The sequence below is a fragment of the Megalopta genalis genome, chromosome 10 (assembly GCF_051020955.1).
Source record: "Megalopta genalis isolate 19385.01 chromosome 10, iyMegGena1_principal, whole genome shotgun sequence".
NCBI classification, from domain to species: Eukaryota; Metazoa; Arthropoda; class Insecta; order Hymenoptera; family Halictidae; genus Megalopta; species Megalopta genalis.
The window spans coordinates 11,467,860-11,490,338 of record NC_135022.1 but is presented as its reverse complement, the minus strand read 5'-3'; the positions used below and the strand labels follow the sequence as shown (position 1 = coordinate 11,490,338).

Genomic DNA, 22,479 nt, shown 5'->3' with positions numbered 1-22,479 from the left:
TTCAGTACGAGGTAAATATGTAACACAATGAATGCTAACTACGCATGTATTCCGAAACACGCGCGAACCATTTATTCTGCGCGGATAATGTTCGATATATTGGATAGTTAAACTGACTTTTACATTAGCATTGGATCTTAGATTTTATAAATTTATAGGATTCACTGCGAGATTTATTTATTCGATCTGTATATTTCTAAAACGGTTAATAAGAGGAATTAATTTTAATTTGATTTAAGATTCTGCATTTTAGATCATAATATATCCGTGTAAACATCTGCGATCTGATTATACATTCAATTCCAAGGTGTTTCGAAGTTTAAAAATATTGCATCAATTTTTGGGATTGCAAATAACCTATGTTGAAATTACTGTATTAGTAATCTTCAAGATTTAAAATAAATTAAATTTAGTTCATGAAAAATTAATACAAATAGTAATACAGCTACAGTGTTCTTTGAGAAAACAGACTAAGTAATACTAGCAAAATTTTATTATATTGTTTTACACTGAACATTATTAACGTGGTTTTCAAAAATTTTGTAAAAAATAATTATCTTGTACGTATAATATTAATTGATAAGATATTATATTTATGAAAATGCATTATACAACATCGTGTACACTTTATAACAAACGCACACGAGTTCGTGTTATTGACTACCAGATGTTTGTAGCAACTGAAGTAAACGAGATACATGTTTCGTATGTAGTTTGATAGTTTCTCAACGAGTGTAATAATATTTAATTAATAATTTCACAATTAAGTTATGGCCACTGTAGGCATCAATGGATTTGGTAGAATAGGAAGGATGTGTCTTCGTGCTTGCATAGAAAAGAGTATTGAAGTAATATATGAACTATTTAAAATTGACAAATTTTCTCTACGGTGTGAATTCAAACGATACATTTTAATAGGTTAAACTAATCAACGATCCTTATATTACAACCGATTATATGTTATATTTATTCAAATACGATTCAACTCATGGCACCTATCCGTTAAGGCTGGAGTGCGAGGACGGGAATATTGTTATTGCAGGTATATATGTGTCCTAAACAATTTGTTGTACATTGTCTTATACCTAACTCTAATTCGGATACTAAATTTTATATTAGGCACAGAGAGAGATAATACGGTAACACAAAATATTTATGGCCTCACATTTAAAGATATAAGTATAGTTTTTTATTTTTTATTTAAATGTTTACATTTCATACTAAACTACATTTTATATTAGACACAAAAATAATATAATAGTACAAACTATTTATTTATCGTATTACTATATTTATTATTACTATGTTTTATTATTACTTTTATATATTTTATTATTACAAAATTATATAAACACAATTTATTTTGTTCTAATTAAAAGAGATCATATATAGATTATATTAAACATAGGTAATATAATTATAGATAATATCAATTGTATTATATTTAGTAATGGATTACAATTATTTTACTATTTAAATTTAATTATTTACTATTAATTTGCTTCGTATTGTTAGATAGATGTTATATAACAGTGAAAAAATGAACAATTGATTTTGTTGTATTTTGATCAAAGATAAGAAAATCTGCACATCGCAAGAAAAAAATCCAAGCAAAATAAAATGGAAAGATGCTGGCGTTGTTTATGTAATTGAAGCTACTGGTGTATTTAATACCTTGGACAAAGCAGGGGTAAGGAATTATAATCTTATTATTGTCGATTATCTTGTTCTATTGTTATCTGTTTTAAATCTTGAAATAAATAAATAATAATATATTACATTTTTCTTTGTATTTATTTATTACGACATGACGACAATAATATAAACAATAACATATAATCTTAAGTAATAAATTTTCAATATTTATATATATATATATATATTTTTGCAATTTATATATTATTTATATTATATTAATATTTATATATTTTGCATTTATATATGCAATATTTATATTTCAATATCGTGTCGACTGTGTGTCAACATAATTATTCATGACTGTTTTAGTTACACATGGACGGCGGCGCTAAAAGGGTTATTATCACGGCACCATCCGTTGACGCGCCAATGATTATTTTTGGCGTGAATCAAAGTTGTTACGACCCAACAAAAAGTAAAATCGTATCAACTGCTTCCTGCACAACCAATTGTGCAGCACCGCTTATCCAAGTTATGCACGAAAATTTCGATGTTATCGAGGTGATGATCAGCAGCGTGCATGCTTTGACACCGTCCCAAAGAATTTTGGATGGACCTATAGAGAGAGGAAAAGTAAATATCGTTAATATCGTTACCATAATTATTATTATTATTTCAAAACTGCTATAATTAGACGGCAGATTTTATGACAAAAATGAGTAGATCGAATGCAAAATTATAAATGCATTAGAAGAATTTGTGAACATTGTTACGTTATTTTTGAATTTACTCAAGCAATTAAATATAATATTTAAAATAAACACGATATAAAAATATACTAATTAAATATAATATTGTCAATATACACGTCACATTACATATATACCATTACTCCAAATTTAAGTTGATAAGTGAAATATAAAACTGCAAAGACATTTGAAGAATTTAATATATTGTTATTATTTTTTAATTACTGTTCAACTTATTACAATATTTCACTTTACATATTCATCTTGCAATTAACTTAGACTATTTTGATTTTACATAAAGATTTTATGCATTTATGATAAAAATGAAATGAAGTGTAAAATAATAGAAAAATAGAGAGGTTTTATGAATACATGATTTTCAATATATTGAAATTATTAATAAAAGAAATAGATTTCTACTTTCTGTATCTTACCATACGCTATCTTTCATGCTTATATAATAGTGCAGAAAGTGTAAGATCCTAATATAATGTAACCATACATTTGTGTCATAGTTATGGAGAGATGGCAGAAGCGGTGTACAAAATATAATTCCAACATCTTCTGGAGCAGCCAAATCGTTGGACAAAATTATTCCTGACCTGAAAGGCAAAATTTCTGCAATAGCTTTCAGAGTACCGGTCCCAAATGTCTCTTTGTGCGATATGACGTTCAGGTGCATACTGGGTCACATAATAAATAAATGGAACATCTAAATATCTACAATTGCATGGAAAAACGTCATATGTTTTCGATTTCGTAATATTGTCGCTTAAAACTCTGACCGCTACTTCTTCGTCTCAGTAATGTTTCGAATTGCATTACTTTTTTTGAGCGTATCCAAGACATTCTCATGATTTTTATCTGATAAATACGTAAACTTCTATATTTTACAGCAATTAATGTACAAACTTAAATTTTTTCAAATCATAACATGCGGCGTTTCTGCTTAGAGCCACCTATATAATAAGAATTAACCCTTTGCACTCGAGTGGTGACTCCGAGGCACCGGTAATATTGTTATGTCACGTTCTAAGATCATTTTTATATTATCGAAGCTTAGATTTTAAATATGATTAAAAAGTATAACTGTTGCATGGATCGCGAGACGCAATTTCGTATGCATAAAATGCACTTTGTCGTATAAAATGGAAATACTGTAAGTCGGAAGAATTATTTTAGATTGACTGTTAAAAGGCTTCGAGTGCAAAGGGTTAATACTTGAATATCTCTCTTATTTTTGGTGCTATAGAAAAGAACTTTATTAACAGAAGTATTTCGGTTACCCTTCTGTTAACAGAAATATATACAACAAAAATATTATATATAAGATTTGAGCAATTCTACTCATTCAAATTGGTTCTCACTGGATCACCCTGCAATAAAGCCACAGTACAATAATCTACATTTTCGTTATACGATTTAGGGTGAACAAGCCCACGACATACGAAGAAGTGAAGGACGCAATGAAAATGGCGTCGGAAGTTTCTCACGCGAACATCATCGGCTACACAGACGACGACTGCGTGTCATCTGATTTCATGAACACGAGTTATTCGTGTATATTTGACGCGAAAGCTGGCATTCCGCAAACAAGTACATTCATCAAAGTTGTCGCATGGTAATTTGACAACATTTCGTAATACACAGTAATTTCTCCTAAAAATGTTCAAAGGTCGGAATTGGAACCGACAGATCTGAGAATACTAAGTCGCGATTTTTCGAGCCTGGCGGCTCGTTTTTATAGAAACTCGGGGCAGTCGGCAAAGAAAAAAGACAGCGGCCACCATACCGGTGTACATTAATACGAACACGTAATAATGCTAGAATGAAAACGATGATTTAACTCTTTTGTCAATAATTAATTTTAAATTAACTAATTTTTTGCCACGATTCGAACGCAATTCGGAGGCCACATGACACGATTCGAAGGCAATTCGGAGGCCACGTGCCACGATTCGACGGTCACGTACCTAGTACAGTAATTTCTCCCTAATTTGCGCTGAGATTGCGCACAAAAATGGACGATTTGGGAAGAGGAGATACGATTATTCGAGCTTTGCGGCTTGTTTTCATAGTCACCGATTGTCAACAACTACAAAAACGAGACTCAAGCCTCGAATAATCGTATCTTCTCCTCCCAAATTGTCCATTTTTGTGCGCAATCTCAGCGCAAATTAGGGAGAAATTACTGTACCTATTTCGTACCTTGTAGCTCCGCGGTTTTTCTTACCTGACTCACACCCAACACAGACCATTTTGTATTGTCTTCCGGGAATTCGCATCGCGTGCCGCATCACATGTTTGACCAACTCCGTCGACCCTTAGCATCGACGTAGCAATAGATTACATAGGCGTAGGAATTACGCAGGGAAATTCATAGCAATCCGAGATTTGGCATTTCCGGGAGAAATTACTGTACCGCGTAACGTGCATACGTTTATGAGTAAACAATTTAGTTCCTCTTAATGTTATTATCGTTTCAAATAACGAAGTGAATAAAATTAATGTGTTTCAATTTTATGGGAACCGTTAATTTCATCGACGTCAACTAATATTCGTAAATGTTTGTAGGTACGACAACGAGTACGGTTACGCGAATCGTGTGGTAGATCTGGTGGAGTACATGCATAAAGTTGATTCTGGGGAAGAGACTGCAATGAGACCAGACGAAGGTTCGGTAAACGATGATGCATAGAGATCGTGCAATGTCATTTCAGTGTGTTCGAATAAAACGTCACAATAATTAGAAAAAAAATGTATTTTATTTATCACTATTTATATTAGAAATCAATTTTAATGGTTCGAATATTCATCGATCGTTGTTGCGTTAGCTGCTACTTCATTTCATTCAAAAATCCTGCTTTTAGTCTCACGCGATTTTCAGTGTGACATGATTTTTCAAGTTTACGTAATTAGACTTGCGTCGAGAATAATAAACCGATGTTAAGATATTTCGAATAAATAACACGTCAGCAAAGTAGACGAATTGAATATACGAAAACTATTAGAATCACAAGTGAAACTGTTTACTATTAATTTAAGTGAACACATTCTGAAGAATTATCATTCCTAAATTTTCTTTAAATTTGTTGCTGATTTCATTGCGCATTATCACTAGGATACCATTTGCGTACATGAACCGTCGGTCTCCTGTTTTGCTGTTGCGTTGGGTGCGATGTAATTTCCAGTATTACAGGCCCACCATTTTTCTCTCGATGCACTGTGCTCGGTCTTACGTCAATTTCCAATTTTGGTTGACTCGAAGGTCTGTGACCTGCAACGTTTTTATTGTTATATTGTTATTAGTTTCGTTAGTCAACGACTCTATTTATTAATATTGAGATGAGCATTTCCCAAATCAGCTGTAATTAACGCTGCACACGTTTATTATTTTATAGCAATGATTGAATTCGTATAATTGAATAAAATTATAATTAAACTGCGGATCTTTATGCGAAATAATAATTGTCCAAGAATTGTAAGAAACAGAAATTAGATAAAAGTAAATTGTTTCTTTTAATAATTGTGATAAATTGAAAATAGAGTAAGAATATTATTAAATTCTTCTTATGTTTTCACAATTTAATATTTTATACATTCATTTCTGCCATAAATACATCATATCCGCAGTCTAATTATAGTCCTTAGAGAATTATATTTAATAAGTTGAAAATAGGGTAAGTATATTATTATTATTAATATATAAGTATATTATGCTCGTAATACGTAAGTATATTATTATTATTAATATATTATTAATATATAAAAAAATAATTCTTCTTATGTCTTCACAATTGAATATTTTAGCTATTCTACACGTTTACCATAAATGCATGAAAAAAATCCGGAGAAGTTCATCAAAATCTGTCTTATGAAAACAATTTTATAATTTCAGTAATCGTAAATAAAAAGAAAATGAAAAATCAGTCATTTCGACGGCTTCTAGTATTAAATTTTTCTAATGTGTCTTACCATTGTTATTGTTTGGTCGAATATTAGTCCATATCGGATATCTATTATTTTGTCCCGGAAATCGAATTTTCATTCCGCGTCCAGTGTTTCCTGCGTTCGAAGGTGCAGTGGAATGCGAGGAGCTAACAGAGGAAGCTGCAGCTGTAGATACTTGTCCATTTTGAACCGAGGCCGACGAAGAAGCAGCCGCACTGACGCCAAAAGATGGTCTGTTAGCGTGGCCATGATTATTATAATCCGGTTGGTGTTGACCGACAGCATGGACTGTCGAACCGGTGATGCCTGATGATCCAGCAGCCAATGACACTGCCTGACTCTGCGAAATCAGGCTGCAGACCAATTTAATTGACGCATGTTAGTTTATTACGATGACGTGACTGAACTTACTTAGACTTTTACTACAATTTTTATTATATCGTTAGCTCGGATTAAGAAATTATTCAATTGTTTCCTAGAAAAGAGAATTTACGATTTCGAAGCTGTGAAACTGGCCATTTCGATTCGATAGGTCAACTGTAAAAAACTAGCGTTATGCTCGTAAAACAATCATCATTTTGCAAACCAAATTCGTTATTTTACAAATCTAATTCATCTCGAATCATATTGTATATTCGCAATTTTATTTTCCTGTACGTTGTAACAACGAAAAGTTGCATAATCTTAACACTTTATCTATCCAGTAGCTTTTTAATAGTCCTTTTAAAGTAGGAGATCAACAGATGAGATTTTCTTCAAAATTGTTCAAAAGCGACGACAATTTCAGTCGTGGTCCAACAAATTAATTGCATCGGTATAATGAAGCCCGAAGCCAATTCCAACTTAAATCTATTTTGCAAAACGACCTAAACAATAGCAAGTATATCTCTCAAGTTATTTCATTCTTAAAACACACCTTATTATATAATGAAGTATAAAGAACAATGAAATAATAATTATAATATAATTATAATATTATATTAATTATTATATTATAATTATAATATATAATTATATATATATATTATATTATAATTATAATATATAATTATATATATATTATATATAATATAATTATAATATTATATTAATTATTATATTATAATTATAATAAAAAAACTTCCTTTAGAATTATTATTTAAAAGATAATTTACAAGTAATTATTTAAAAATGTGCTTCTTTAAGGTACAACTCGGCTATTAAGCAGCCTATTGACAAACTTCTGGTAGATAAAGGTGTTAATTGAAAGTTTGCAACTCTTACCAAATTTGTGAAAACTCTAATTACACCACAAATGAGCGCAACTATTGTTGCCATTATTATACACTATTCTAGAAAATAATTCATAGGCCGTTGAAATGGAACTACAAATAGCTAGAAATCAGTTCAACTTTTCTTCACAAGTTATGTCAAATCAAACTCGATCAAAGGATGATAAATTACTGAAATCCAATGTCCCTGAACGCTATGTCAAGTTACATTGTTTAGCCTTTCTTTTTCTTACTTTACTAAATATATCGGAGATTGTGAGAGTGCTCCGAATTCGACTACAAATATTTCAACATCAGGATCACCAACTTGGTTTTAGCGAGATTATTCTTACTCTGAAGAAATGATTCCATGTTATTGTAATGTAAATCACTGTTGCATACGCCTCAAATTCAAGTGTCTCTTGGAGTATTTACTCGGAGCACTTTGACAATTACCGATACATGTCACGATTTCTCTTTTTTTTTGCTCGGTGCAGAGACGTACGGATTGTTGAAGCTGTTACTCTCGGAGTAGCTGAGACCTTCGGGGCCTACTTGAAAGCCTAAAGAATGGGCATTGTTCCCGGTGTTCAAGTTAATATTCGCCGTAATCGGAATGGACAACGATCGTCCGTTCTTCGCGTTAGACCCCTTGATGACTTCCTCCGGTATGAGCTCCGGCGGTGTATTCCACCGTCGTTCGTCTTCTGTGAGAGGAACGCGATCATCTGGGAAACGAGAAACGTTTTTAACTGACATATAGGGGACACGGTATTTTCTCATTTCCATGGCTTCATCTTCGTTCTTCCTTTCTCCAAAGATCATAGTCGATTTGAGAGAACATACCATTCTCAACAAATTAGTTAACATTAAATGGCACCGAATACTGTAGATGTACTATTATCGCTAAGTAGATTGCAGATTATGCGTGTGATATGAAAGTCTTCGAAAAGATTGTCCAACGTCCAATGGTCTGCGTATTTATAAACGTATTTATAAAATTCTGTCAATAAAGTGCATTTAGCTTCTTCATGAAGCTTCGCATCGAATAAAAATGTGCTTTCTGTACATGAAGCAAGCTTTAGCTATCGTATAAACTCACTTTAATTCTTCACAAAGCATTTGAATATACTCAAAATAGTATAAAAACTCAATGTATTGTATCATTGATTTTAGTGTTACAGCATAAATATTCGCTGTCTGATCATTAAAACGATGATAGGACATTATTAATACAGTGACAGAATCGATCGAATTTAATTAATAGAAATCTATTACAGATTTAGATGTTAAGAAGAAATGTAATAAAGTAATTGAGATATTTTAAGAACCTAATTTTTAATTAGTTCTAAAACGAACTCAACACACCACATCACTTTATACGTTTATAGCATTTGTTGTTTTAAATAGAGTGCGACACGCATACATAGTTATGCGACACGCATTTCCAGATTAATAGCAAGTGTTATTTTTACCTGCCCACGCAACTAAACACACGACACAGAGTGACACGATGAAGAAACTGCTCCTGGCCATGACTAACAGTGTTCTGACTTCAGCACGACTATTCTCCGCCCTTTTTCAAGAAGTATGAACGACCTTGAACTCCTTATTGATATTCGATGGGCGTCCATTTACGTAATACTTCTCGTTGTGTATAGAGACACAATCCTTCGATGACTCGTTCGTACGAAAAGAAATGTGACTTTCGGGGAGAAGCAATTCAGTAGGTTGCATTTCACGAACGAGGATCCACGCTGACATTGACGTAAACCTCGCAATATTGATTTCAATGCAACAAATCGCATCGAAGTTCACAGTTTCCTTTTCAATTGGAGGAGAAAATCGCTGATTACTATTTTAAATTATAAAGAAAAATAACAATATTCTGGAAAAGCTAAGAACCTAATTTTTCCATATGCAGCCCTATTTTTACAATCTATTTATATCTTTGCTGTGTTAGTGTCAAATAACATTGCTCATTCGACATTTCCTCATTTCTTTAACATCCGAACGATTTGTATAAATAAACTCCATTGTTTATAAAATCGACTACTAAATTACTTGTGTTAACTTTAATTACTTGCGTTATCTTTAGTTTAGGGGAAATGTTTGTTGAGTTCTTTCTGTCAAAAAACTACGGGTCATTGTGCAAAAGTTTATTGTGTCATTTACAAAACGTTGAAGTGATATTAAAATGAAAAATGTTAGTTGTCCAAACTGATGTGTAACTCCGATGTTTTTACTGTTTTCTATTTCGTCTTCTCTCAGTTTTGTCGCAACTGCATAAAATTCACGATCCATTTATGACTTTCGTGTTGCGTTCGGTGTCACAACTCTTAAGCATCATTTCCGTCGCCGTCATATGTCAATGGCATTCCCTTGAAATTCTTTCCCATGTAATTGCTGCTTCCTTCGTTCGCCGGCTGAACATTCCGCTCGCCGATTTCTTCAGCGACAATGTCCTCGGAGTTGCTAGATTTTGAACTCTCTTCCCTATTTTTCAAATCATTTTCTGATCTCATTAATTTTCTTATCCGTTCGAATACCTTTTCTTTCAAATGAGATATGAACTCCACTTCTGTAGTATTTTTGTCACTGTACTCGTCGGATATATTTTCATTGACGTCCAATTTAGCAGAAGAATTATCGGTTTTTGACGGATCGACGAATGTCTCATTGTCCATTTGCATTAATTTTGTTGCATTTTCATCGGAAGCGAGATCATCGTGTATGACTTTATTTTGAGAGTCCGATGGAGTATTCGAGTTTCCATTTGCGATTTTCTTTTTATTGTCTAAAATATCGACGACTGATTGCTTCGATTTGTCGTACACGAAATCTTCAGGCTCTATATTAGAATCATCATTGTTCGATGTTGGAACGGATGGGGATTCGCAAAGCGCTGCTTTAGGCCCTGTTTAGAAAATTAATTAATTTCAATATATTTGTAAAGATCTCATGATAAAGAAATTTTCATTCATATAAATATGAATTTATTCACTCTAGTTTGTATTTTTGATTGACAACGTTAGATTAATAATTGATATAGCTTTTTATATTATTATTAGATTTTATTTAAGAGATAATGTCCTCTCTTTCTTAATGACGTACAAGTTATTCAGAATTCCTAATAGAAATATTTGGTATATTTTTTATATACTTGTGAATGATCATGTTTATTATTATATTTTATATATTATATTATATAATATAATATAATGTAATATAATATAATATAATATAATATAATATAATATAATATAATATAATATAATATAATATAATATAATATAATATAATATAATATAATATAATATAATATAATATAATATAATATAATATAATATAATATAATATAATATAATATAATATAATATAATATAATATAATATAATATAATATAATATAATATAATATAATATAATATAATATAATATAATATAATATAATATAATATAATATAATATAATATAATATAATATAATATAATATAATATAATATAATATAATATAATATAATATAATATAATATAATATAATATAATATAATATAATATAATATAATATAATAATATATTATAATAATATTATATATAATATAATATATAATAATAATTATTATATAATATTCATCAATCTTTAACACTTATTTGTAACTAGAAAAATAGATTTTACTGTCTCATTTGTAAAACAACGATTTAGTCAGAGTACGCTATCAGAATGTCAAAGTACATTATACATATTCAAAGTTTTATACACATACAATTGTTACTACAGTTACCTTCAGCGAGCTGTCTTAGCAGTTTCAGCATTTCTTCCTGGTTTTTCTGTATTGTTTCCATTCCCTTCTTCAACGCTGTCACATCTCCGCTATTGTCTTTGAACAAATTATTGACCGAAAATGTCGAAACCGGTAGCATCCAAGAATGATGTGAACGTGGATTCCGATGTACGTTTGATTGAAGAGTTTTTACGTATTCATTTGATTCGTTGTTAACTAAGAAATTATCCAGTGATTTACCTAAAATAGAAATACTTTTTTGGTGTTTTGTCTTTGAAGACTTTAAACTTTACTGCATGCTTAAAAGAATTGTTTAAAAATAAACTATTCTATCCTATAATGTATTAATAATATATTGTTATAATATTTTCAAATTGCAGAGAGATTCGTTTATATTACTAATATTATAATATATTAATATATATTGCTAATATTATATATCATTATTTACTATTGTTACTAATATTATATATTATATATTACTAATATAATATATTATATTATTAATAAGAAAGCGATAAAAAATATTGCACCATTATTAATCTGTAAATTGTGAGCACTACGGTGATCTCAAAATAATTTCACATTTGGAAGCATACAAAAGAATTAATCATAATGTTAAGCAACAATGGCTCGTTCATAAAATAAACCATACCAACCATTTCTGTCTTATATCGTAATCACGAAATAAAAAGGCGAACGAAACATTTTGCTAGTGGCAGTAGATGATCTCAGACTTTCGAATAGCGTTGTAGCATTTACAATTTGTTGTCTACAAATAATGTTGAGTCATTCACGGATGTGAATTACCTTAAAACTTTTTTTATCTTGTCTTTCTGTTTTTTTTATTCAGGAAACTCCAACGTCGCCGGATTGAACGTTCTTTCGACTAATCACCGAGACTTTTGTCCGAATTCAAATGACGACGAAGGTATAATTTCAGTTCTTCGAAACCGACTACGAAATCGAAGAGGCATGAAACATGTATTATAATTTAGATAATAGTCAGACAAGGTCATCCTTTTTTACTAATGCCGCGATTTATTGAATTCGAATTTATTTAATTGAATTCGATTTGTACAACAACTGTGGAATTTCAAGATTTTCAAGTTTCGTAAACACGCTACCTAATATTTCAAACGTATATTAAATAATCGTAAAATGGATATGTGTATGTTTGAATGATTATGACAATTTGATGAGAATGTTGTTCTATATATATAATAATAATAATAATAATAATAATAATAATATATATATATATATATTATAAATTAATTATTATATATATATAGAATTATTATAATAATTAGTAATAATAATTCTATATATATAATAATAATTTATAATAATATAAAATATTATTCTGATTATGTTTCAAAACATACATTGGTGAGAATGAAATATATATTTTTAGCATTTAAAATGTATCGACATAATGTCAAAAATATATTGTATCCTTAACAATGTATATACCATAAATTAACGAGAATGATGTTTCCATGCGTAATCTTGGTGCAAATTATTTGTCGTATCACTTAATGCATACCTCAACGCCTTCGGGGAGGGTATTACAGTGTAACGTTATCTGAAAAATCTGTGCGTCATTAAAGTATCCGTGAACTGTCGGGCGAACGCAAAAAAACATAGCATTCAATCATAGGAATATCCGATCAATCATAATACAATCGACAGTATGTTAGATTATTAAATGATGCAAACAGATTTCTCGGTTTTAGACAATTATGTGAATGATTCACATTGTTCGTTCTTCAGAAGAATATTATTCATTGTTACATAATTTCGATGCACATAGTATTAGAACATTGCAGTGCTACAAATATTACAGATTCGAATAATAATCGAAACTATCACTTATATATATATATATATATATACTGGAAAACGGGAAATTATCATTCTTCTCACATATTCGAAACGTTTTTATAATGAGACCACGGATCATTATGTAAATTCCCACTTTCCTCGATTCTATGAAAACCAGACGAAGGAAAAATCTTAATTTGCTGCCTAAACGATTTGTTATATTAAAATTGTCCATGTCCGTGTTCCTGTATTGTATAATTTGGCAAATGTCGTAAGTGCATACAAATGCATAATCACATACGATTAATGATTTGAAGAATATTTACATTAAAATAAATCATTTGATATAAATGTGAATATTCGAATATGGCAGGTTAGCAGTTATTTATATATATATATATATATATATATATATATATATATATATATATATAAATAATTTAGTTAAGTTATTTATATATAATTTAATTTAGTTATTTATATATATATATATAAATAATATATATATATATATATATATATAAATAACTGCTAACCTGCCATATTCGAATATTCACATTTATATCAAATGATTTATTTTAATGTAAATATTCTTCAAATCATTAATCGTATGTGATTATGCATTTGTATGCACTTACGACATTTGCCAAATTATACAATACAGGAACACGGACATGGACAATTTTAATATAAAGAATCGTTTAGGCAGCAAATTAAGATTTTTCCTTCGTCTGGTTTTCATAAAATCGAGGAAAGTGGGAATTTACATAATGATCCGTAGTCTCATTATAAAAACGTTTCGAATATGTGAAAAGAATGATAATTTCCCGTTTTCCAGTAGATGATTTGTAGAAAGTACCTCTAACGTTGTCACGCTGCGATAGAAGAAGGACCATGAGCATTAAGATTCTTGTTCTCGACATGATCGTCTTCGTTAGTTGAACGTATAGGTCGTCGCTCGTAAACAAAAACCTCACTAAACTGTCTACCTTTCAACGTTCGATTTATATATGTACATGCCTGGAAACCCTGGAGCAACATGGCGATATTAACATGCAGGCTATCGGGAACCGAGTTAACGACGGTTTCCAAAAGAATCTTATCTCTGGAAAACTGTACAGCACTTTCAGCTGCATATTATCCTTCCTCCCTTGTACAGCTATGGTTTCGTAAGATTTCACAGATTACACGATAAGCAGTTGCATTAGAAACCCAACACCACTTTCCCGAACCGATAGGAACGCACGACGGTCTCTTCTGACCGGAAACCCAAAATTTCTATTCAAAGTTCTATTAACCAAACAGAGTGTTCCTTACCGACCTTCCTCCGAAGAAGTTCTTATCCTAAAAACATAGTTGTGTAAAATATACAAGAGGATCCACATTGTGCTTATTTTGAGTTTACACGCGTAATTGTTTTATTTACACAGCATTATAGGTATGTGGTAATGTAATCAATTTATTTCAATCCATACTTTTCTGTTAAAGTTTTTGGTATTTTTATAGATACTCAGCCTTTATGTTTTCACAATTTTAAATTTAGATAGTGAAATAAAATATATATAATAAATTTAAATAATAACAAATGATATTAATATATGTATACATACTGAATTCGTTTGTGAATTTTTATGAAATTAGGTGAACATTTTGGCTAAAATTAATTACGAACTTTGAGTGTCATTTTATACTCTGTAAAAAATGCCAGAGTTTTACGAAAATGCATATTAAATGAATTTTTTCGCTCCGAGTTCTACGAATAATTCTTTTAATATGAGATTTTAAAACGGAGTTGTGTGTGTGTGTGTGTGTGTGCAAGTTTTCGAAGCTGACGTTCAAAATCGGTCATTATTTTTGCACGAATCTGATAAATGAATGAAAATTTTTTAGACTAGTGCTCACGAATCAATACGTTTTGTTAAACTAGTTTCAATCATGATACAATTTCGCAGTAAAATTGTGACACAATCGTTACATAAATGCATCGCGATTGGAGTGCAAATTATGTCAATATTTAATGTAGATTGATATCCTTTTCACAGCTTCATTTAGAAGTTTTGTTATGTTGAAGTAAAACGAAAATACTCAAAGTACATAAACAAATTTTCTCTTGCACATCGGTGACTTGTTCGCGTTATTTAAATCGCATCGAATCTCATCGGTATTATTTTTTTGTATATGGCAGTTTATAACATACATACCTTTAATTTCATCTATCGTGCACTAAAAACAAATGTTATTATTGCTAACTCTGTGCATCATTCTTTTCGACATACTCGTACAGTTTAGGTGAAATTGAGTGAAACGCTGTGTCCACATTGAGACAATAATAAGCAACTTCTTGTTGACGTTACGTGAAAAAAGATCGTAGCTTGTTGGCAAATATTTTTCCAAGTTTGTTCGTGTTTTCTTTTGCGAAATGGTAAAAATCAAAGTGGAATAGAAAACATATGGTTTGTCATTATTCTTTCTCGTTTGATTTTGCAAAACATTTATTAAAACGCTCGGAATGGTAAAGTAGATGCAAGATCCATTTATCAAGTTGATGAAAAGGTACAAATGATCCGGAATTAAGAATTATAAACGCGGAAACGCAAAGGTTCTGTTGTTTCTTTTTCTTTGTTGCTAATAAGTAGACTGTGGATATTTGTGAAAGGAAAATATGTCAGAATATGCAATAAATATTCAGGAAATATGTAAGATATGTACGAAATACGCAGAATATGCAAGAAATATTCGTAATATGCAGGAAATATGTAGAATGAAAACGAAAACGAAGTATCATTTATATCGTCATTTTTAGCAGAAAGTTTTTACTAGAATTTTTTACTAGAATTACAATAAATTACTATGGTTTTATCATGTATAAATTGGATGTCGCTTATCGGTTAATTTATTCCGAGAAAGATCATTCGACATCGCAAGATGTAAAAGGTTCAAGCTTCTTTCGTCTTTCAACAGCTATATCTTTTAAAAGGTCAACAATTTTTAATGTTACATTAAAATTTTGATTTATTCCCATAACTTACTTTCTATTATCTGTCCCTGTCTCTAAAGAATATCTTGGAAATGTATGCGATCGATAAACATCGTAATAACATAACATCGACAACAATAATACGTAATTACGATGCTTATAATATGCAAAACGTGTGCAATATGCAAAGTAAAAAAAATATAATTTTAGAATCTCCTAATGAGGTTCTTTTAACGAGATCCTCCTAATTAGTTTCCATTAACTTTTTCCTGTTTTCTATAAAATTATGCATTTGCATAAACATTCAGTCTACTAATAAATATACTGCAGAGGTCATTATAAAAAATATAATTTTAGAATCTCCTAATGAGGTTCTTTTAATAAGGTCCTCCTAATTAGTTTCCATTAACTTTTTCCTGTTTTCTATAAAATTATGCATTTGCATAAACATTCAGTCTACTAATAACTATACTGCAGGTCATTATAAAAAATATAATTTTAGAATCTCCTAATGAGGTTCTTTTAATAAGGTCCTCCTAATTAGTTTCCATTAACTTTTCCCTGTTTTCTATAAAATTATGCATTTGCATAAACATTCAGTCTACTAATAACTATACTGCAGGTCATTATAAAAAATATAATTTTAGAATCTCCTAATGAGGTTCTTTTAATGAGGTCCTCCTAATTAGTTTCCATTAACTTTTTCCTGTTTTCTATAAAATTATGCATTTGCATAAACATTCAGTCTACTAATAACTATACTGCAGGTCATTATACATTAACAAAATCTATTTTTCCGATATGTGAAACTTAAGAAATTGAATTGTGGCCATGGAACGCTAATTGACCAGACCATTGTTCGATGGACGTAGCCTCGAACACGCGCGTGTCGCGACTGTAAACAAAATTCCCACATTATCCACACCTGAAACCATATACAGGGTGTCCCAAAAATGTCTCGCAATCCGGAAATGGGAGGTTTTTGGGGTCATTTGAAGTAACTTTTCCTTAGTGAAAATGCAATCTGCGCATTTGTTTACGAGTTATTAACGAAAAATGGTGACCAATGAGAGGCGAGATCAGCTGGCACGAGACGGCTGAGCCAATGAGTGGAACTGTGTTTCATGCGCCCGTTGGCTGAGCCCATTCGCACCAGCTGTGCTCGCCTCTCATTGGTCAGTGTTTTTCGTTAATAACTCATAAACAAAGCCGCGGATTGCATTTTCGTTAGGAAGAAAATTGCTTCAAATGACTCCAGCGACTATCCATTTCTGGATTATGAGACATTTTTGGGACACCCTCTATAACTGTAGACATGGCTTCAGGCAATTTACCTAAAGCGAAGTTGAGATCATCTACGTGACGTCAAAGTGAACAAGATTGTATAAGCTATGCTACTATGATATACGATCTGCAATATCGAAGGAGTTACACACCGATCTTCCAAACGTGTTAAACTGTTTTAACACGTTCGACGTTAGTGAAAATATACGAAAGACAAATTCGGAACAATATTGGAACAGTATTGGAAAACAAATTGAATTGATTAAATATAAATAGTTAGTATATATAATATAAAGTTATAAAATATAACTATATATAATAAATATAATAATATAAAGTTATAAAAAAATAAATATAATATGATTAAATATAATTGAGAATTATAATTTCGCAGAATGTATTCAAAGTATAACTGATACGTTGATTCTAATTGTTTCAATTAATTGAATAACGTGATTTAATTCTACATTATTGTTGTATTTATGCTCAATACTTCAAGCATTGGTCAGCGTGACGTCAATTATCTTTGCTTCACTGAATTTTCGGTTTTCTATCCATGCACTATACACGTGTCGTGTCTACAGGTTCTTTCACGTAACTGTCGCCACAACTTTCTGAGCACTCTCAACAATCTGATAAAAAGATGTTCCGAGCAAAAGTTAATCAATCAGCTTTTAGTCAGCTACAGATTGCAATATAAAACATTTCAGAAAAAAAACGTTTCGTCCCAACAAATTAAAGTTACCATCATTTTTTGAAATTGCATGGTACATCTTTTATTTTATATTATTGTAACTAGTCTCAAGACGAATATGACATCGATATATAAATATATATATATATATATATATATATATATATATATATATATAATATTTAATATTATATATTAATATGCGACGAATGGCCTGAATACCATGACCTTCGGATTACTCTGATGTGAAAAAAATTGAAATCAATGAAGTAATGCCGCTTTAGATGTTTCACACTGACGAGTCGGTACAATATAAACTAAAACAATTTTCAACGAAAACATATCGCTTCGTTCGTTTCATTCTTTTTACTTGGCGATTATCCGAAGGTCATGGCATAATAGGCCTTCGAATTCGTCTTGACACTAGCCACAATAATACGAAGTAAAAGATATATCATGCAATTGAAAAGAAATGAAGGTGACTTCGATTTTTTAAAATACAACATTTTTTCTGAAATGATTTCGCAATCTGTAGCTGACCAAAAACTGATCAACTTTTGTTGGGAACATTGTTTTGTTAGACTCTCGGAAGTGCTCGACAAATCGAGGCGACAATTACTTGAAACACCCTGTACGTGGTCTAATTTTAAGAACCGCACCGCGATGACTTACAAACGACGACAGAGGTACGTACAGTTACTCACAAAATTGAGCGCACACCTTTTAAAACGCAACAACTTTTTAAAAACTGGACTAAAAAAGTGACTTGAATTTCTTTTAAATGATAGCGGGACTAGTCGACTAGACGATGACCAAAAATGCTTTCTCAAAATTTAGCTACTACTTCGAATTACAGAAGAAATAAAAGCTCTCGTTTTCTAACTTTTTTATCCGAGCCGACAACGAAAATTTAAAAAACGCCTCTCGTACCGATTTCGATGACATTTTCAGCACTCATATAAGTTACCGAGATCTACGAATATGTGTTGTTTCGGATAAAAAAGTTAAAAACCAAGACTTTTTCATTCTTTTGTTGTCAGCCCAAGTAACAGCAAAATTTGAAAAAGGCATTTTGATCATCGTCCAGTAGACTAGCCCCTCTGTCATCTAAAAAAACTTCAAATCACTTAGTCCAGTTCTAAAAAAAATCATTGCATTTTAAAAGGTGTACGCTCAATTTTGTGAGTAACTGTATTTAGATTTGGTGGAACACTTGGAAATGGCAATACGCAATCATCGAAATATCGAAGCGACCAGCCGGAAGCAGAAGGAATGTTCGCACGAGAGTGGTTTATTGCTATCGACGGATCTCGACGTTCGTTTCATAAGAAGGAACAATGGGGCGGGTAGCTCCGCGGTTCACGTGTGCGAGCGTGTGTAGTATTCCTAGGCCCGCGAGTAGGTTGCGCCGTCTTGACATTGAACCCGAGAGGCAGATGTACCTTGGCTTCAGAGACAATAAACGTCTTCGTGAAACGGAACGAGCGGCTGTCCAAAGCCTCTGCGAATTAATACGCAGCAGAAGGTAATCAACTTTCGCGATTGGGTATTCCCCGGCGGCGTCATTCGTCCGTCCGTAGCCAAGGAACTTATCTAGCGGCAACGCGGCTGGAGATTCTACGCAAATCGTTTGTTTCTTTTTTTCTCTTCCGAATGTTACCATCCACCGTACGATGCACATTTCTTGCATATTATTCGAAAGAATTAATGTAAATAGTTCGCTGTGGTTAATTGTGCTGGTAATTAGTGACCGGTTGAGAATTCGCTTCGAACGCCGAACATCCGTTAGCGTGTACTTCGAACGTGAATTACAACCTGGGATCGGCATAAACAGTTATCTCTCGTTTTCGAAGATATTCTGTGTGCTTTGTTTTTGAAAATATATCTGGGTGTTTATTAGGAGAGATTTCTCGAGCAAGCTTTTTACTGTAATAATCGTTTAATCGTTCTTTTTAGCAAGCGTTTAAGGTTGCATCAATTCGATTAGCTTATACAATGTAATGCAATATTCTAGTAGTTATAATATAAAATTATTGTTATTATAATATTATTATCATAATATAAAATTATTGTTATTATAATATTATTATCATAATATAAGATTATTGTTATTATAATATTATTATCATAATATAAGATTATTGTTATTATAATATTATTATCATAATATAAAATTATTGTTATTATAATATTATTATCATAATATAAAATTATTGTTATTATAATATTATTATCATAATATAAAATTATTGTTATTATAATATTATTATCATAATATAAAATTATTGTTATTATAATATTATTATCATAATATAAAATTATTGTTATTATAATATTATTATCATAATATAAGATTATTGTTATTATAATATTATTATCATAATATAAAATTATTGTTATTATAATATTATTATCATAATATAAAATTATTATTATTATAATATTATTATTATAATATAAAATTATTATTATAATATATCTATTTCGTAGTCTTCTATTTTGTTCTCTATTTCATAGTCTTCGTTGTATTGCGATTTATAGTAGTTACAAAATAAATAACGAAATAATATTTTAGATTTACATTGAATCACATGTTGTAGGTGTAGTAGCTCTATTCATTGAATACTATTTACTATGTTTTTTACAATAATTGGACACTTGTCTAATATTGGCGAATAAAATATCTCTTGCAGGCATGTTTTCATATTTTATAGATTTCATTTGAACTGAAACTTTTCTCATCAACAAATACATGCAAACGTTTTTTTTTTTTAAAGTTTCATGTAACTTTTAATTTGCCCCATGATGATATTTAAAAGTTATGTGAAACTTTTGAAAGAAAAACGTTTCCACGTATTTTCTGATATTAATAAATATATTCAAATAAAGCTGAAATTTCCATTGTATATGAAAGAAATGTATAAAAAAAGGATGTAATTAAGAAATGATACACAAAAGTATATCGAGAAGTATATAGAGAATTTACTGAATTTGACAGCAGCAGATGTATAAGTTTTGCAGACGAATTTCCTTCCTTTTATCATGACCTTGACTGTGGTCATCAAACTTGTCAGAATGTGAACAATTTTTATGCATATTTAAGAAGACAGTTTCAGAAAAAGGTTGTTGACACTGAGACCTGTCCGACATCTCTTATTTACACACTGATCAATGTCGATAAAATTCACCTACATGATATGATTTGTTATAGTTACTTCAAATCACCAGTAATTATTATATTACAGATATTATTATTTACACAAATTACCATAAACTATATAATAAAACGTTTAAAAATTCTAAGTATCTGAAGCTTTCTTTTAAAAGACATTTGTAACAATATCTACTATAATGTAACAAAATATTTGTGGATATATACGTATAGGTATGTAAAATAAGAAAAACCTAAGTATCGCAAAAATGTTGAGAAGAAATTTTATTTATATTATTTCACTGCTTCCTTCTGTGTTGAACGATTGCGTCGTTTCTTACGGAGTTTTTTCAACGGAGGAAAACTTTATGGAAATTTCTGCAATAGCAATTGATCATATTTTTCAAACGCGCAAAGGAACCACGTCGTTGATACATAGTTTCTACGAAGAAAAGAGCAGAATATAGTAATTTGTCGATTGCTGCTCAATAATTAAATAACCGCGGGTAGATCCTGTTCGATTCATCGATCAATTCATCACGCGAGCGTACGATTTTATTCTTTGTCGAAATATGACGAATGAACCGTCTGAATTACCCTTCATCGATTACCAAGAACAACAGGATAAAAAGATTCGATGGATTCATTCTTATTCGGAACGCGAACACAGTTTCGCATCCTTATCGAATAACCATGGATCTGTATTACGCTTCGAATTATTTTTAACAATTTCTGCTGATCTATTTGTTTAAAGAGTTCGACATTTCTCAATCGCATCTAACACGTATAATAAATACCGTGGAACAGAAATGACACGCGGTTCTTGGAACGATGAATGCAAATTCTAGAGATCAACGGGTGAAACCGCAAACATCGTCTAGTGTCACCTATGTATTCAAAACAACGGAAAATGTTGTAAAACGTTGCCAAGATTTTATTGTAACGGACAAGGAGAGAGTTGTTTTATGTGAAACTATTCATTAGGGTAGACATTAAAAATTGTACTCAGATTTAGAAAAAAATTCAAATTTGAAAGTCAGAAAATGTTAAATTAAAATGTTAAATCAATTTAATTAAAAATTGAAAGCTTGACATTTTTCGGGCTTGAGTTTTTCTACATTGACCAGTGTGTCTCCAAAGCATGTTTAAAAATTATTTTGGAAACTTAATCCTG

General features: G+C 30.7%; 3 protein-coding genes and 1 long non-coding RNA gene across 4 annotated transcripts; 1 reads left to right on the top strand and 3 right to left on the bottom strand.

Annotated features, from left to right (window-relative positions):
- The first annotated feature begins 45 nt into the window (after positions 1 to 45).
- On the top strand, positions 46 to 5,186 carry LOC117219951 (glyceraldehyde-3-phosphate dehydrogenase). Its single transcript, XM_033469532.2, has 7 exons — positions 46 to 848; positions 919 to 1,042; positions 1,575 to 1,690; positions 2,008 to 2,271; positions 2,903 to 3,063; positions 3,814 to 4,008; positions 4,962 to 5,186. The coding sequence occupies exons 1-7, from the start codon at positions 771 to 773 to the stop codon at positions 5,083 to 5,085; spliced, it is 1,062 nt and encodes a 353-aa protein (XP_033325423.1). The 5' UTR covers positions 46 to 770; the 3' UTR covers positions 5,086 to 5,186.
- On the bottom strand, positions 2,117 to 4,943 carry LOC143260165 (uncharacterized). The gene is made up of 3 exons (XR_013034279.1): positions 4,621 to 4,943; positions 2,822 to 2,989; positions 2,117 to 2,254 (listed from the first exon to the last, which is right to left on the bottom strand). It is a non-coding gene; the product is annotated as an uncharacterized LOC143260165 (long non-coding RNA).
- Positions 5,139 to 9,203, bottom strand: LOC117219950 (uncharacterized). Its single transcript, XM_033469531.2, has 4 exons — positions 9,064 to 9,203; positions 8,094 to 8,316; positions 6,363 to 6,691; positions 5,139 to 5,664 (listed from the first exon to the last, which is right to left on the bottom strand). Exons 1-4 carry the CDS (start codon positions 9,122 to 9,124, stop codon positions 5,489 to 5,491), a joined length of 789 nt encoding a protein of 262 aa, XP_033325422.2. The 5' UTR covers positions 9,125 to 9,203; the 3' UTR covers positions 5,139 to 5,488.
- A 529-nt stretch (positions 9,204 to 9,732) lies between these two features.
- On the bottom strand, positions 9,733 to 14,436 carry LOC117219949 (uncharacterized). The gene is made up of 3 exons (XM_033469530.2): positions 14,059 to 14,436; positions 11,373 to 11,612; positions 9,733 to 10,505 (listed from the first exon to the last, which is right to left on the bottom strand). Exons 1-3 carry the CDS (start codon positions 14,120 to 14,122, stop codon positions 9,928 to 9,930), a joined length of 882 nt encoding a protein of 293 aa, XP_033325421.2. The 5' UTR covers positions 14,123 to 14,436; the 3' UTR covers positions 9,733 to 9,927.
- Positions 14,437 to 22,479: the final 8,043 nt, after the last annotated feature.

What these genes read in the sequence shown, in the direction of transcription:
- LOC117219951 (XM_033469532.2), top strand. Translation starts at nt 771, where the DNA reads ATGGCCACTGTAGGCATCAATGGATTTGGTAGAATAGGAAGGATGTGT. An exon ending in ATACCTTGGACAAAGCAGGG is followed by an intron (nt 1,691 to 2,007) that starts GTAAGGAATTAT and finishes TGACTGTTTTAG; the next exon opens with TTACACATGGACGGCGGCGC. An exon ending in GACCTATAGAGAGAGGAAAA is followed by an intron (nt 2,272 to 2,902) that starts GTAAATATCGTT and finishes TTTGTGTCATAG; the next exon opens with TTATGGAGAGATGGCAGAAG.
- LOC117219950 (XM_033469531.2), bottom strand. Translation starts at nt 9,124, where the DNA reads ATGGCCAGGAGCAGTTTCTTCATCGTGTCACTCTGTGTCGTGTGTTTA. An exon ending in GTGTTTAGTTGCGTGGGCAG is followed by an intron (nt 8,317 to 9,063) that starts GTAAAAATAACA and finishes CTCGTTTCCCAG; the next exon opens with ATGATCGCGTTCCTCTCACA. An exon ending in AGTAACAGCTTCAACAATCC is followed by an intron (nt 6,692 to 8,093) that starts GTACGTCTCTGC and finishes ATTGGTCTGCAG; the next exon opens with CCTGATTTCGCAGAGTCAGG.
- LOC117219949 (XM_033469530.2), bottom strand. Translation starts at nt 14,122, where the DNA reads ATGTCGAGAACAAGAATCTTAATGCTCATGGTCCTTCTTCTATCGCAG. An exon ending in GCAGCGTGACAACGTTAGAG is followed by an intron (nt 11,613 to 14,058) that starts GTACTTTCTACA and finishes TTTCTATTTTAG; the next exon opens with GTAAATCACTGGATAATTTC. An exon ending in GCTAAGACAGCTCGCTGAAG is followed by an intron (nt 10,506 to 11,372) that starts GTAACTGTAGTA and finishes TTTTCTAAACAG; the next exon opens with GGCCTAAAGCAGCGCTTTGC.